Genomic DNA, 15,797 nt, shown 5'->3' with positions numbered 1-15,797 from the left:
AAATATTGCACTGAAATTCCTGGTAAATCGCAATAAGACGCCAAGTTTTCGTTTCGTATTATTTGTGTTTATTGTTTAAGGGGCGTAATCACTACATATACATACACATACGAGTACGGAACCTACTTAAATTAGAAACGTCGTTTGCACTTTGGCTATATACAATTGCGCTGATACGGTCAGCCATCGTCAATCTAAGGCTAAGAAGTACAGAATATGCAACGAAAACAGGATAAGATAGGTCAGGCTACAGGATAGTCTTAAATTAGTAGGTTGGAGCTTGTTCCAGCTCTAAGTAAGCAACTATTTACAGGGTTTAAAGCACGTTCAACCACCCATTGTCCTTGGAGGACTATGTACAGTGTGTAAGATCCAAACGAAATCCGGACAAATAATTACTATCACAACCGAGAATCGATCCGAATGCCGGGCGGCAATCCTGAGTCATGTTTACTGGCCACTTGCGGCGAGGGAATGCACCAGCATGGCGAAGCTGCTGATGAGGAAGATGCTCGCTGGGAGCGAGGACAGCATGCGGTAGTTCTCCTCCGTGTGCTCCCGCGTCTTCTTCTGCTTGATCACCCATCCGAGGCTGCGTTCCACAGCCCTCTTCCACTTGCCGTAGCGCTCCTTGCGCTCCACATCCGTGGTGGTGGCCAGGAAGGTGTCGTAGTGCACGTTCTCGTAGTAGCGCTTCTCGGGCTCGAATTGGCACAGATCCACGCCCTCCGCTTGAGCGGCACACATGGCGGCGCCGAAAGCCGTGGAGTCCATCAGCTGGGAGCGAAAGACGGGCAGGCCAATGGTGTCCGCCTGCAGCTGCATCAGCAGGTTGTTCGTCGTCAGCTTGCCATCGGCATGGAGCTTATTGATCTCGTAGCCGCACTCCTGATGCATGCACTCCAGGATGTCGCGCGTCTGGAAGCAGATGCTCTCCAGCGCAGCCCTCACTATGTGATTCTTGCGGGTGAACTGCGTCAGTCCAATGATGATGCCACGGGCATTCTGCCGCCAGTAGGGAGCATAAAGTCCAGTGAAGGCGGGCACGAAGTACACATCGCCCGAGGTGGGCACCATCTCGGCATACTTCTCCGCATCCCTGGAGTCTGGCAGGATGCGCACTTTGTTCTGCAGCCAGGAGAGCGCATGACCAGCCACCGAAACGGCTCCCTCAATGGCGTAGATCGTGGGCGCCTGGGGACCCAATTTATAGGCCACCGTGGTCAGCAGTCCGTGCCGCGAGAAGACGGGCTTATCTCCCGTATTGCAGAGCAGAAAGCAGCCGGAGCGATAGGTGTTCTTCGTCTGTCCCGGCTTAACGCACATTTGACCCAACAAAGAAGCCTGCTGGTTGCCCATGATTCCACTAAGAGTCATGCCACGCAGCGGACTTCGCTCCGATGTGATCTTGCCAAAGATCTCCGAGCAGCTGTGGATGGTGGGCAGCATGTCCTCCTTGATGCCGAACGTCTTGAGCAGCACGGGATCCCAGTTTTGGGTCTCCAGATTCATGAGCAGCGTGCGCGAGGCATTCGTCACGTCGGTGATGTGGAGGGCACCTGTTGGGGAGCGGGAAAAGTAAGTAAGTAAGAGGATATATATTAGAGCCCTGTGTGAATCATTCAATTTGTGTTTTATTATAGTATGCCATGAAATTTTTGATTTGTTTAATTCAATTCTATGTGAAATAAATTGATGTTTTTCTAATTCATTTCGAATTGAATGAATGAATGAATAATTTGAATGCATTTTTTAAATTTGCCAGATTTTCTTTGTGCTTTCTTTTGAGAAGATTTTTAACAAATCAATATTAACTGCTTAAAAAATATAATTCATGCAGATTTAATTACAAAATTATGGTCCTTTTTTCTTCAAAAGAAATTGTCGTTTGAATTATTTCGGAATCCATGCCATTCAATCAATTCTAATAAACTCAAAATTCTAATTAATTCATTAATTCAAACAATAAAATTCAAAATAATTCATTGCAGGTCTCTAAATCCCACATACCATTTGTTAAATTCCAGACGATCCAGCTGTCCACGGTTCCCGCCTTCGCACGCCTCTCCCTGATCGCCTGTCGCACCTCGGGAACATTATCCCTCAACCACCTAATCTTCAAAGCCGAGAAGTACGTGGAGATGGGCAGGCCAGTGCTGCTGCGAAAGTGATTTGGGTCCTGCACCTTGGCCACGATCTGCTCCACCGTAGTGCTGGTGCGGATGTCCTTCCACAAGAGTGCATTGTACAGTGGCTTCCCGGTGACCGCATCCCAGACAATTGTTGTCTCTCGCTGGTTCGTAATGCCCACGGTGGCGATGTCGCTGGCGGAGAATCCCTGCTCGGGCAGCTGCTTGATGGCCTCCTCGGCGCACTTGTTGATCGAGGCCATCATCTCCAGCGGATCCTGTTCGTACCAGCCGTCCTGGGGAGTGATCACGCTCAGCTCCACCCGGTGAGCGGCGATCTCCTTGAAATCCGGTGTGGTGTAAATGGAGAAGCCAATGGTCTTGGTGCCCTCATCGATGACTCCTACTAAACCGGTGTGCTGGATGAGCGACTGCTTGCGCAGCTCCTTGCTGCGGAAAGGCACATCCGCACTCGAGTGGGGTAAGTTCTTGCCCTCGGTCATGCTGCCTGCAATTTATGAGATAAGATAACAGTTAGTCTGGGTGAATTATTGCATAATAATGGGTTGTAAAATGGGTTTGTAAAAAATTGTTTACAAATAAAATGATAGAGATAATAGGTATAGCTCCTAAAACCTATTTATTATAATAAAATATATTGTTTGAAACTATTAATAAATTATTTAGTAAAGATAACAGCTACAGCTCTTAAACCCATTTATTTTAATAAAATATATTGTTTCAAATTATTAGTAAATTGTTTAGTAATGATAATAGCTAATAGCTATAGCTCCTTAACCTATTTATTATAATAAAATATATTGTTTCAAATTATTAGTTAATTATTTAGTAGTGATAATAGCTATAGCTCCTAAAACCTATTTATTTAAAAAAAATATATCGTTTGAAATTATTAGTAAATTATTTAGTAATGATAATAAGCTATATCATAAACATTTTATTATCTCCTAGTAATATTTTTCTATTGCCTCAAAAAACCCGAAAGCTTAAAAACGAACGTCATATTCAAGGTACTTCCGCTGGAGGTCCAACCAATATTTCAAACACAATAACCATAAAATCATTCCGCGATAACGATCTGAGATAAAGTGGAAAGGCTGTACGTATCTCTCATATACCCCCTCCCTCTTTTATTTTCAACACCCGGGTTCTATATTTGCCATTCACACTTCCCTGGAGACACATGGACATGGTGGACCTGTCGAGCGATATGATCTGAAATGGACTTGTGTTCAAAACACGAGTACGTTGTACTCGAGCACTTGTTTGGCCCATTGTTGACTTTGTACCCGCCCGTCTCGTTTGGGGGGCTTGATTCCCATTCTAATGGTCGAGCCCTCTTCCCACTCTCACACAGAGAAAAAAACACACTTGTTGACGCCAACAACTTATCGCTCGGATTTAGGAGCTACGTTAGAAACTGGAATACATAAATTATGGTAAGCTACTGATTCGTGATTGCGCTCCCTGCGACAAGGTCAAGTGCTCGGAACAGAGATAAGACCCTAATGATTGAGTGCACATATAGGTTGTTTTATTTCACCGCTAGGTAAGCTGATTCAGATCTACATTCGAAAACTTTCCACAGTTTCCCCGCTTTCCGGACTCATCTGGTTGTCAGGTTAAATTACCAGGCGACACTTTTCAAAGTTAGTGCGTTTATTTTTATGGCTGTGTACTTTTGTTAAGCACTGTTCCTCTGATAAGCAACTATCGATACACTAGCCATAAAAAGTTATGTTACCCGAAATCGTAGATTAGATATGGAAAGCACTTTTCCAGTGGGCTGATCGAGCAATATTTGCTGGGAACATTCAAATGAAAACCATCAAGGAATTAACAAATAGTTGCAATTACAAGGGATGATTTACGATTGCAAGTAACAATCGACGATAACTGCGATAAATAATATTTGATGAGTTGTTGCCTCACTTTTGATATTCCGATTGTTGTTTATAGCTGATAACACTTGTTTAAATATTTTAGAAATGTAAGAGAGAGCGAAAGGCGAAAGTCAAAGAGCGGGAATCGATCGGAGGAGAGAAAAGCAGAGCGCGACGAATATAAAAAACACAACCGACCGCGGCGAGCGCCAAAAAGTATCTGAAAGTCGAAAATCAAACGATTCCGAAGGCGCGGCAGCGCAGTGAAAAGCTTTTAGTATGGATGGGCACTCGGATGGGGCAAATCGGGAACTCTACGAACTCTTAACTACCGACTACTACTACCTATCGAATCGAATTGAATCGACCAGACCCAATAAAACCGGCAGTAGCAACAAAAAAAACCGATGGCTGATAAGACAAGCCGGCAAAAGGCAAAGAGCGGGGATGTCTGGGTCGGTGGGTGGATGGGCAAGTGGATTAGGGGGTCGATTGGTGGGTGGGTGGTGTATTGGGAGGTAGCACTAGACGCTCCTCTCGGTGCAATAAACTGCCAACTGGTTGCGACAGATGCCAGGCAGCCTTGGCATTTAAAAACACGCATTTGCATTTCGCCCCAGACGGATATAAACCAATACAGTGGGTCAATTGTATTGTAAGTAGAGAAAAAATAAATAAAATAAATAAATATGCTAATTAAAGTACAATAGTAATTGCTTTTTGCACTTGGTCACGGAAAAGTTCCGATTTTTCCCCATCCAAATGTCAAATAAATCAACGAGATACAAAGCATAAAAAAGCTCCAACCCATAAATCTTAAAATAGCACTAAAAAATATCTTAAATATTTCGAGAACACAAAAAGGTCTCACTCTGAATTTCGCCCTCTATCAACAGTGGAAAATTACAAATTTGTCTGGGTTCCAATCTCAAGAAATTTCGAAAATGATAATGCTACATTAATCGTAAAATACCTATTAGAACTAACATGTGAATAGGTGATGATCAAGTAACCCACTGTAAATTAGTGGGAATCCCTTGGAAACTTAGCGGTATTATGGAATGAAATTAGGGATTGTTGAGGCATCTTTATAGCTACAATTTGCATGGAATCTCTAGTATATTCTACCCCTTTCCCTACAATTATGTACACGTACATAATAATGTCTCATTTTCACGGGGCGGAAATTATTCCACTGAACTTATCCCACACATAAATTCTTCAGCTTTTCAAAGACAATCCGCATACGCAATCTCACGTGTGTGGGCGTTCATTCAGCTCATACTTATAGGCCCCCGGCTATTTAAAGATACAACAAATATTAAAAATATTCCATTGAGGGGCAAACAAATAAAACAAAGCAGAATTCATGTGACATCTTCAAGAGCAGGCCAAGAAAACGAAGTAAAGCGAAATGCAAACGATTGTATTTAAATATTTGCATCCATTAAGCGAAAAGGGGGAGTGTGTTCGTTTGTTCGTCGGTTGTTTATATAACCGATATAGAGTTAATGAAATCATTTTGGGCAACTAAAACGACTTCATTAAAGCCAAATGTCACTGTGAAAATATACATATGCATGCGTTGTGTGTGTTGGCCCACAAACGAAAGCAATTTGGCCCGACTTGATGGCCTTAAGTAGGAAACTAGTGGTTGAAATGGGGTATATCAAGAAAATGGTGATATATGAATCGATTTTAAAATAATGGAACTATTATAAAGAAGTACTTCAAAAAATGTTTATTAAATTTGGATTAAAAAACTATTTTTTTAAGATATCATAATATTTATAATATTTCTAGGGTATTTCCAAAATCGACTTGACCATCGACCATCAAGATAATGAATTGTATTTCCTTGATGTGCAATTTTTGTTTACGCACATATATCGCAGTATACATATATACACAAAGTGGGAGTGTATATTTTTGTAGAACCACTTAAGTCATTGTAAAATATCGTATTATTATTGGTTATTTCAGTCCCAATATCACAGTTATACTGTGATTTTTGCATTTTATGCCTCTTTGTTCTTTTGTTTGTAAATCGTGTAATTCGAGTGCAAGTAGTGCAATAAATGATTACATCAGGGGTACAAAGGTTCACTAAACTTTTTGCACCTACATGCATAAATTAAATTACGCATACGACCGGTGGACTATATATAGCTGCCTTATCGCAATTATATCGTTTATCGTATCGTATCGTATGACTAAATTTCTTACTCAAAGCGATTGCAGAAATATTTGTTGCTTGTTGATAAGCAAGGTTTTTGTTGTGATTGCATTTTTTTGTTGGGTGTGCCGATGTTTTTGATTTGGTAATTGCAGTGGAGAAGTGGGAGAGTTGCATGCTATTGACATGTAATGAAATCCCCAGTCACGTCAGGTCAAAGGTCATTCGATTAGCAAGCTTTTCAGGCGCCATATAATTGTTTAATCATCTGGTTGCATCTAGAATAATGTGCACACTTCTGGGAAAGAATGTTGTTGATAGACAAACTAAAGAGCTTTTACAGACGGAAAAAATATTTCTTACATTTTTATGGGACTCTAATATTTATTATATTTTGTGTAATTGCTAATAATAAAAACGGTTTTATTTAATTTAGCTTATATTGTATTTAGAATTTAATCAGAGCCAACTTAATACAGTTAATCAATAAAATGAAGTAAGGCTTTTTGCAGTACATTTTAATTATTTAATGAAGTAATAGGAGGTTAAATCTGAAAATTGATAATTTTAGATTATTTTTAGATTTTATTATTTCCAAAAAGGGGTTACATTTAAAAAAAAAATGGTCTTTTTTTATTATGTCGAATATATGCATAGATTTATGAAGTCTTTTTTTTAACAATTTATTAACGCGATATTTTAAATTTGTTATGGAAAATTATATTATAATCTATAATATTTAATGCATTTGTGATATTCTTTTTGCTTAGTGCATTTGTTGACACCCAGACACACCTAAATACATATATTTATAATTTTCCTTAGCACTTGCCTGCAATTAGTTACGTAAATGCAGGTTGCAATAATATTTAGAAACTAAATTGCACTTTTTGCTTCCGTATTTTGCGATCCCACTGCGTCGAACGTTCGCGTTTGAATGGGTTTATTTATTCGAACTGAGCAACAAAAGCATATAATGATCAAAGGGGGAGGTAAAGTGGGTGGAAACGCAGGAAACTCACGTGGTTTTTCAGCACGGGCAACAACAAAAATCAATAGTCGGTGTTGCCTACGTCACTAGTGGGACAAGCCCCTTGAAAGCTGCATTTTGATTGGTCCAACGCCCCATGACGTCACGCCTAGGGAAAAGCACAACAACAAAGCTACATACGTAATAAGCACTTAAAAATCCAACCATTTAACCTCAATCACTCAAATGTAGGCTCTAATTAACAAATTAGCTTGTCTTTTAATTAACACTCCACTTAATGAGCTTTAATTAACAACTTATTAAGTAATTAAACCACTAAAAAAAACTAAACACGTGCCGGCCGAAGGCAAAAACTCACATTGGCACTTTCTCAACTCAATTTCAAGTTGAGCTGGTCAACGGGTATAAAACTAGATAACCGACATTAAGTCAGCACACTTTATTTGCTGGATAAACACCATTTTACGGCCTATTTTTGCGGTTTTATCACTTTGCAACCGCAGACGAGCCTCCTTTTCTTTTAATTTGGGAAATACCCTAAAAAATACCAACTGCCAGGGGGCTGCCAGATGGGCGGAATTTGATTGTAAGCTATCGAGTGTGGTTAATCGATTAACAAGGGCGCGCATTTAAAGTAAAATATAAATTTAATTGGAATTTCATAAGTAAAATGCTATATAAGTCTTTAAAGATGTAAATATTTCTAAATTTCAAAAATCGAGTAAACTGAACAGTTCAACGATTTGCCCATTAAATTTCCAGCTGCATTATGTATATAGTAGGTCGATTTAAATGTGCTAATAATAGCCAGGTGATGTTGACAATTGATTAATTCTGACTTAAAGCGCGACCTCCCTATAGTAAATATTAGGTAACAAGAGAACAATAAATCGTCACTGTGTTAAAAATAATATATAGATTATATCAGCGAGCAGCAATGACACATTAAAGGTATTTTTCTAAAGTGCATTCCCGTTTAAATCGTTCTGCGCCTGTCATTTGTCGCGCTAATTTATTCCAGTCCATTCCTAAATGTTAAATCGCTACGTAAAGGCAAAGTTTGCCTCAAATTTATCAGTAGCTAATTACAGTGAGGTGTGAAAAACTGTTAAATTTAGTAAACAAAGCATAGATAAGAATGGTGCGTGGGTGTACAGAGAGAAAAAAGGGGTAAAGGTGGTAAAAAGTGCTGTCAAAATTGGTTATCCTCGATCTTGAAGTGCTTGACTTGTGTTATCAAAAATGTTCCCAGATCCTATTGACCGTCATTTCTTATCGGCGAACTTTTAATTCCAAAAAGGAATGCCGCGTTTCAGTTGCTATCTACATTCTAGTGTTTGAAGTTTAACGAATTTCGTAATTCGTATTTCTCGCTTTTTGTGTGTGTTATTTTTTTATTGAGGCTCCGAATCGAATCGAACGGCTATGACTATGCCTATCTCTCGGTTACCGATAAGTGGCGACTATCAGCAGGCAGATTAAGAGCTAGTTTTATCAGCGAGTGACTGAGGTGAGTCCAAAGGGGTATCCCATATCCCGTCGCCTCCAATCGCCAGTCGCCATGGGCAGTCGAGCGGCAGCGGAGGAGCATATTCCCGATCTGAATCCGGCTAACCAAACCCTCGAGGAGCGGCTTTTGGGCCAGGGATACGACTGGAATTTCAGGGATACTCTCATCCAGAGTTGGGAATCCCTGTTGCTCATCCTCTCCACCTTTTGGTTTATTCTCCTGGCAAGAGTGGTTAGCCAAAAGTTGAGACTCCATGGCTCCCCCAATCTCTGCTATGCGGTGGAATTCGCTTTGGTCATCCTGCCCTGCATTCTGCTCGTCACGGTGGCCGTGGATTATAGTAACTATATAGGAGGGGTAATCCTACTGATTACTCTTTGGTTCCTTCAGAGAAGTAGGGCTCTGGAAAAAGCCAGAATCCGCAGCCAGTTCGATTTGGGTGGCCATCGACCCATGTGCTTTTCTGTTCTTCGAGCTCTGACTCACTTGATAACCGCCATCTGCATTTTGGCCATTGATTTTGGCAGCTTCTACAGACCTTATAGAAAAAGCAGGCAATATGGAGCCAAGCTGATGGATACTGGCATTGGTCTATTTGTCTTCACCATGGCCATGGTTTCCCGGAGATCCAGACACCTTTCGGATATTCGGAGGAGTGTTTTATACTCGGCTATGCCTTTAATCTTGTTAGGATTAGCTAGAACCATAGCTATTTTGATTCTGGGCTATGGACAGGATGACCATGAATATGGTCAGCATTTGAATGCCTTTTTCACCCTCGGATTTACCAAGTTCCTGGGAGCTATGGTCAGCATTTTGGCTCGCAAGGATCTGCATTTGCTGCCCTTGGGTTTTGGTAAGGCAAAAATATTACTAACTTGCCATTTAATAATCCAATAACTAAACTTACAGGTCTATTATTAATACACCAATTTGGCCTAAGTTTACTGGGCTTTTCCGACTATGTGATGAATGATGATATAGAGCGTTCAAACCTCTTCAATGCAAATCGCGAGGGTTTGGTATCCTTGCCGGGATTTGTGGGATTGTATCTGCTATCCATCTATGTGAATCGCTGGATGGTGTCCTCCAGTCTTCTGACCTACTCGGAATTCATAAGAAAACTTAGGAGACTCTTTTACATGGTGGTGATCCTCTGGAGCTTCTTTGTGATCAGTGCCTATGGAATTGGAATCTCCCGAGTGACCTGCAATCTGGGTTATGTCATTTGGATGCTGGCCATTGGCTGCACCACTTTGTGGGCCAGTTTTGGAGCCATCGACTTTGTGATCAACAGTGTGATGCCGTGGGAAGCGAATCCTTTGGAGGAACAGGAAAAGGGTCTTCTAACTGGAGATTCTCCTGCTAAAGGAAGGGATAAATCCATTGTGCCATTCACCATTAACCAAGCTTTAAACCAAAATGGATTGACATTCTTCCTGGTGGCCAATGTCTTGACTGGCATGGTGAATATATTCCTCAAGCCAGAAGATCGCTCTAATCTCGAGTCCGTCATCATCCTGCTGGTCTACATGTTCCTGGCCACCAAAATGGCCCATGAATTCCTAAAGAGAGGAATTCGATTAGCCTAATATGCACTTTGTGTTTCCTGTGATTTTAAATGAATTTAATTTAAATGTATAAGAAGTACTAACTATTTATAGAAGTAAATGTAATTTGTAATAATGATATAATATGTAGTTTTAATGGGTGTCTTGTAATGGAACTGCAGCCTTTCACTATCTTTATGATTTTATTTCTCTGATAAGGTTGTTTAATTAAGCCAGTAATTATGACTTTCGTAATCGATTAGTTGTCATATGGGACAGTTATTTATTTTATTTGGTTTGGACTACTTTTTGAAAGCTACCCCTATAAATTTTATATCAGATATCAGTTGACAGTAAATGGAATCTTTAATTTATAAGTGATTGCACACTTCTGGCCTTGTCTTTATAAATTATCTGTGAAGTTACCAAAATATAAGTGTTATATACATTTATTTTACTTTATACATGGATATTTAAAATGATCCGCCTTCGATAACAAACAGGTGCTTCGATAGCAAAATGTGGCAACAGGTTCTTCTCTACCTTTTACCACAAAACCGGCTTTGTATTTTAGCCAGCTGAGCAATACAATACCATACAATCCAAACTGGAGTTAAGATCACCATGGAAACCACTTCGTTTTGTTGCCACAGCAAATGAAATGAAAAATAGTTAAAGGAAAAGACAAGTGCAATTGCAATTGCAACGCAAAAATGTTTGTTTATCTCAGCAAAAAGGTAGTATTCACCTTAATTTCAAGTGAATAAATAGTAATTATTAAGTCTCTATCCCCAGATAGCCATTCCCAATAATGTCAAGCTCAACTGCATTGCTTGGAACAAAGAGGAGGGCTATATTGCAGTGGCCGGTACGGATGGACTGCTCAAGGTCCTCAAATTGGATCAGGGTAAGTCTATAAGATATGTGGGTTCGAAAAAGGTACCTACAAGATTGAATCTATTTAGTTATTTTTGGTACTTTGTAACCTACCTTTTGGGTTTATCAACCGTTTTCAATCTCTTTTTGTTGGTATATGTCCTAATGAAATTTTATTTCTAAGTGTCAAGATCAAGATATAAACAGAATTGATTAATAAAAGTAAAGATTCCTGTTCAATAAAATAATCTTTGGCATTTTTTATAAATATAACATTATCAATTTATAACAAAATTAAATTAAATTATCCAATTTACATCTTATTCTTTATTATCTAGTTTATTTTTATTTTTCCGTTCAAGTAAGCCCCCAATTTCATTCTTCTTGTAATCTTGACTTACGATTTTTTATATTTATGTACCGTTAACATAACAATTATTAAATTTAATATTAATATCTTATCCTTTAGCTGCTGCCAATGGCCAAAGTAAAGGTGGCCTGGCCGCCGTCTCCAATCTGTCCATGAATCAAACGCTGGACGGGCACAAGGAGTCGGTGAGGGTGGTCACCTGGAACGATGCCCAGCAGAAGTTGACCTCCTCGGACACGGATGGGGTGATCATGGTGTGGATGCTGTACAAGGGATCCTGGTACGAGGAGATGACCAACGATAGGAAGAAGTCCACCGTGGCCAGCATGAGTTGGACCTCGGATGGTTCGAGGATCTGCATAGTTTACGAAGACGGGGCTATAATTGTGGGTTCTGTGGATGGCAATCGCATCTTTGGCAAGGAACTCAAGGGTACTCATTTAACTGGAGTCCAGTGGAGTCCGGATAATCGACTCATCCTGTTTGCCTTGGCCAATGGAGAGTGTCATCTGTATGATAATCAAGGGAACTTTGCTGTGAGTGGAGATTGGATTACTTTTATAGCTATATTACTTAGATTATATATATTTCAGATGAAACTACACATCCAGTGCGTGAGCTTAGGTGGGGGTTCCTCCTCCAGGGTTCATCGCATAGCCAGCATCTGTTGGTTTAGTGGTAGGGTATCCCAGAGTCGGAAACGTCCTGTTTTAGCCATTTGCTACGAGAACGGAAGGGTGCAGATCATGAGGAATGAAAATGATGATGGTAGGTTATAGCTTATAAACAACCCTTTATTTATAAGAAAACTAAACCCTAAAGGTTTTATAGCCCCCACAATCTTCGACACTGGAATGCGCAATGTGGACGCCAAGTGGAACCATGATGGAACTGTCTTAGCTATTTGTGGAACCACCTTAGATGCAGTTACTCCACCCTCGCAGCGAGACTCCAACCAGGTGTGCTTTTACTCGCCAATGGGCAGGATCTATAGGACCCTCAAAGTTCCAGGAACCGACATCACCTCGCTCAGTTGGGAGGGCAAATCACTTCGCATCGCCATGGCCGTGGATTCTTTTATTTACTTTGCCAACATCCGACCGGATTACATTTGGTGTTACTTTGAGAAGACTGTGGTGTTTCTGAATAGTAACTCTAGTACTCGAGATTCTCCCATGAGTGTGATTACCTTTTGGAACACCGTTTCGAATCAGAGTTTCCTCAAGGAGGTGGAACCCACTTTGTGTTTGGCCTCCAGTAGTGAACACTGCGTTTTGGGAGTGGAGTGTGTTAGTAGCAACATCAAGGAGATTGCACTGAGTACTCTGGAGAATCGGAGTAATCCAGCGGATGACAGAGTTTACCAGTTGTTGTTGTGCAACTCTATAGGAACCACTGTGGATTGTGAGTATTATAAAGGGTAATTAAAAGATCTTATTAGTCTAACCATATTTGTTTTAGCCAAGTACACGGACATCAGACCCTGCTTTGTGGGCATCAACTCGAGCTATGTGGCCATAGCCTCGCAGGAGGAGATCCTCATCTGGCATTACCATACCCCCAAGGTGGGTAGTTTAATTAATTATTATAGATCATATAGATAGTTAATCCTTTCTTTCAGAGTGCCTCCACCCTGCACAGTGTAAAAGCCCGCAAAGAGAAGCGTTTCCACATCGATGACACACCCACTGGCGTGGAGATGGCCAAGGATTTGATGTTGACCAGCAGCAGTGATGGTCACTCCACGCAGCGTGGAATCAGTGATCCCATTTGTGCTTTGGCCCTCTCCGAGAAGCTGCTCCTGGTGGCCAGGGAATCGGGAGCCATCAACGAGTACAGCATAGCCAATGTGGCGCTGAGGAACCGCCACCTGATGAACTCCAAGGTCTACAAGATGGCCATCAACTGCAATTCCACGTGGGTAGAGTCTTTTTCTATTGAAGTACTAACTATCTAAACTATTTCTTTAGACGTGCTGCTATTATTGATCACATGGGAGTGATGACCCTGCTCGATCTGGATGATAATAGGGAGACCCAATTGAACTTCAGTCGGGTGGAGCGAAAGGACGTTTGGGCCGTGAGTTGGGCCAAGGACAACCCACTGCTCTTGGCTCTGATGGAGAAGACGAGGATGTACATTTTCCGGGGCAACGATCCCGAGGAGCCCGTCTCCTGTTCCGGCTACATTTGCACCTTTGAGGATCTGGAGATCACTAGTGTCTTGTTAGACGACATCATCAGCGTGGGTGAGCTTCAGAACTCATCGCATCTTATCCAACTGAGGGTAAAGTCTTTGAGAGACACTGATGATCTTCTGGAGCATGTGGGTCTGGAGGATGCCAAGCAGTTCATCGAGGATAATCCGCATCCGAGGCTCTGGAGATTGCTGGCCGAGTCTGCCTTGAAGAAACTTGAACTTGAGACGGCGGAGAATGCCTTTGTGCGATGTGCCCACTATCCGGGTATCAAGTTGGTCAAGAGATTGAGGACCATCCACTCGAAAGAACTGCAGCGAGCGGAGATCTCTGCTTTCTACGGTGAGTTTGAGGAGGCGGAGAAGCTTTACCTAGATGCAGATCGACGGGATTTGGCCATAGAACTGCGAATGACCCTCTGCGATTGGTTCCGTGTGGTGCAGCTGTATAGGATGGGCGGATCGGGGGTATCGGATCAGCAAATGGAGGTTGCCTGGCGGGAGATAGGCCATCACTTTGCGAATCTACGATCCTGGGAGAGTGCCAGGGAGTATTACGAGAAGTCTCACTATCTGGAGGGCTACATGGAGGCTCTATATCACCTAGAGCTCTTTGATGATCTGGAAAAGTGTGTGGAAAGGCTGCCGGAGAAGAGTCCCCTGCTTCCCAAGCTGGCCGAGATGCTGGCCTCCGTGGGCATGTGTTCCGAGGCGGTTCAGGCTCATCTTCGCTTTGGTGACCAAAAGGCAGCGGTATCAACCTGCGTGAATCTCCGCCAGTGGGGCGAGGCAGTGGAACTGGCCCAGAGATTCCAGCTGCCCCAAGTGCAGACCCTGATAGCCAAGCATGCGGCCCAGTTGCTTCAGGAGGGACGCCTCAAGGAGGCCATCGAGATGCAGAGGAATGCGGGACGTCACCTGGATGCAGCTCGTCTTTTATCGCAAATGGCGGAGAGGGAACAGGAGAAGCGAGCTCCTCTACTGAGGATCAAGAAGCTATATGTTCTGGCTTCTCTATTAGCAGAGGAGCATCTCAAGGCAGTGGCTACCCCCGAAATTGACTATGCCAGTGGAAGGAATACCCTTCTAGACTCGATTGCTCTCGAAGATGCAGCTGAAATAGAGAGACTGTGGCACTGTTCCGAGGCCTATCACTTTATGCTCCTCGCCCAGCGGCAACTGCGCTTCGGGATCATCCACAGTGCGGTGGTCACGGCGGTGCGACTAAGGGATTATGAGGACGTACTGCCTCCGGAACACATATATAGTCTATTAGCCCTGGCTAGCTGTGCTGATCGGGCCTTTGGCACCTGCTCCAAGGCCTTCATGAAGCTGGAGCAACTGGGTCACCTGCCGGAGGCGACTCTTCAGAGATACGAGGAGCTGGCCGCCGGGATCTTTGCCAAGTATGATCCAGAGGATACCGCTGGGGAGAAAGTGGATTGCTATTCCTGTGGAGTGCCAGTTCCAGATAGGTAGGTATATTATAATTACCTAAAGAACACCTCTTAATAATTATGTATTCCTAATATTTCATAGCTCACCATCTTGTCCCGAGTGCAATGCCCGTTTTCCCGCCTGCATTTCCTCCGGGAAACCCATCACCCAGCCCACGAATAATATTTGGATCTGCACCACCTGCCATCACTGTGCTGCCCCCACGGAGATCTCAAGGCATCGCACTTGCCCACTGTGCCACAGCTTGATTGTCTCCATGACTGTGGAAATCTGAAGTAAATGAGGTTTAGTTTTGTATATTATAAGAAATTAAGAGATAATCTCAGAGCAATTTCCCATTCGGGGCAGGCTATCGTCTCAGTAAAATAAATAAAGGGAAATCCCCCTCAATCTTAAGTTAGAATTTGTAATGGCCTGGAAGAGGGAGACAAAATATGGTAAAAACGTTGTTTTTTTTATTTTTATAAAAACGATTTTCATAATTGTTTTTAAAAGCGTAGTAGGTTTAAGGTATAGATTCATAGCCGTTAATAAAAACTATATAGTTTTTATTTTACAAAATATTTCAATTGAAATTTTTGAAAGAGGGTAATTAAATTAATTATTTATAATTTTATAAATAATTATTTAACGTCAA

The 15,797-nt window shown here is 41.9% G+C and overlaps 3 protein-coding genes across 7 annotated transcripts; 2 read left to right on the top strand and 1 right to left on the bottom strand.

The window, feature by feature from the left end:
- Window positions 1-45: 45 nt before the first annotated feature.
- Gk2 (Glycerol kinase 2) lies at window positions 46-7,724 on the bottom strand. 5 transcript variants are annotated; one of them, XM_070215195.1, is made up of 4 exons: window positions 7,559-7,724; window positions 7,232-7,348; window positions 2,011-2,637; window positions 46-1,559 (listed from the first exon to the last, which is right to left on the bottom strand). In XM_070215195.1, the coding sequence occupies exons 3-4, from the start codon at window positions 2,630-2,632 to the stop codon at window positions 451-453; spliced, it is 1,731 nt and encodes a 576-aa protein (XP_070071296.1). In that variant the 5' UTR covers window positions 2,633-2,637; window positions 7,232-7,348; window positions 7,559-7,724; the 3' UTR covers window positions 46-450. The 5 variants fall into 5 exon arrangements, with proteins under 5 accessions (XP_070071296.1, XP_070071295.1, XP_070071297.1 ...); XM_070215194.1 differs by lacking the exon at window positions 7,232-7,348; XM_070215196.1 differs by lacking the exons at window positions 7,232-7,348; window positions 7,559-7,724 and adding an exon at window positions 7,038-7,134 and having other exon boundaries at window positions 2,011-2,633.
- A 515-nt stretch (window positions 7,725-8,239) lies between these two features.
- Window positions 8,240-15,550, top strand: Oseg4 (intraflagellar transport protein Oseg4). Its single transcript, XM_017138469.3, has 10 exons — window positions 8,240-8,341; window positions 10,764-10,997; window positions 11,056-11,167; window positions 11,606-12,042; window positions 12,100-12,274; window positions 12,338-12,910; window positions 12,968-13,071; window positions 13,128-13,423; window positions 13,477-15,177; window positions 15,242-15,550. Exons 2-10 carry the CDS (start codon window positions 10,974-10,976, stop codon window positions 15,432-15,434), a joined length of 3,615 nt encoding a protein of 1,204 aa, XP_016993958.2. The 5' UTR covers window positions 8,240-8,341; window positions 10,764-10,973; the 3' UTR covers window positions 15,435-15,550.
- Window positions 8,317-10,391, top strand: PIG-Wb (Phosphatidylinositol glycan anchor biosynthesis class W b). Its single transcript, XM_017138470.3, has 2 exons — window positions 8,317-9,566; window positions 9,623-10,391. Exons 1-2 carry the CDS (start codon window positions 8,762-8,764, stop codon window positions 10,300-10,302), a joined length of 1,485 nt encoding a protein of 494 aa, XP_016993959.2. The 5' UTR covers window positions 8,317-8,761; the 3' UTR covers window positions 10,303-10,391.
- Window positions 15,551-15,797: the final 247 nt, after the last annotated feature.

The sequence above is a fragment of the Drosophila takahashii genome, chromosome 3L, assembly GCF_030179915.1.
Source record: "Drosophila takahashii strain IR98-3 E-12201 chromosome 3L, DtakHiC1v2, whole genome shotgun sequence".
NCBI classification, from domain to species: domain Eukaryota; kingdom Metazoa; phylum Arthropoda; class Insecta; order Diptera; family Drosophilidae; genus Drosophila; species Drosophila takahashii.
This window is presented reverse-complemented; position numbering and strand designations above follow the sequence as displayed.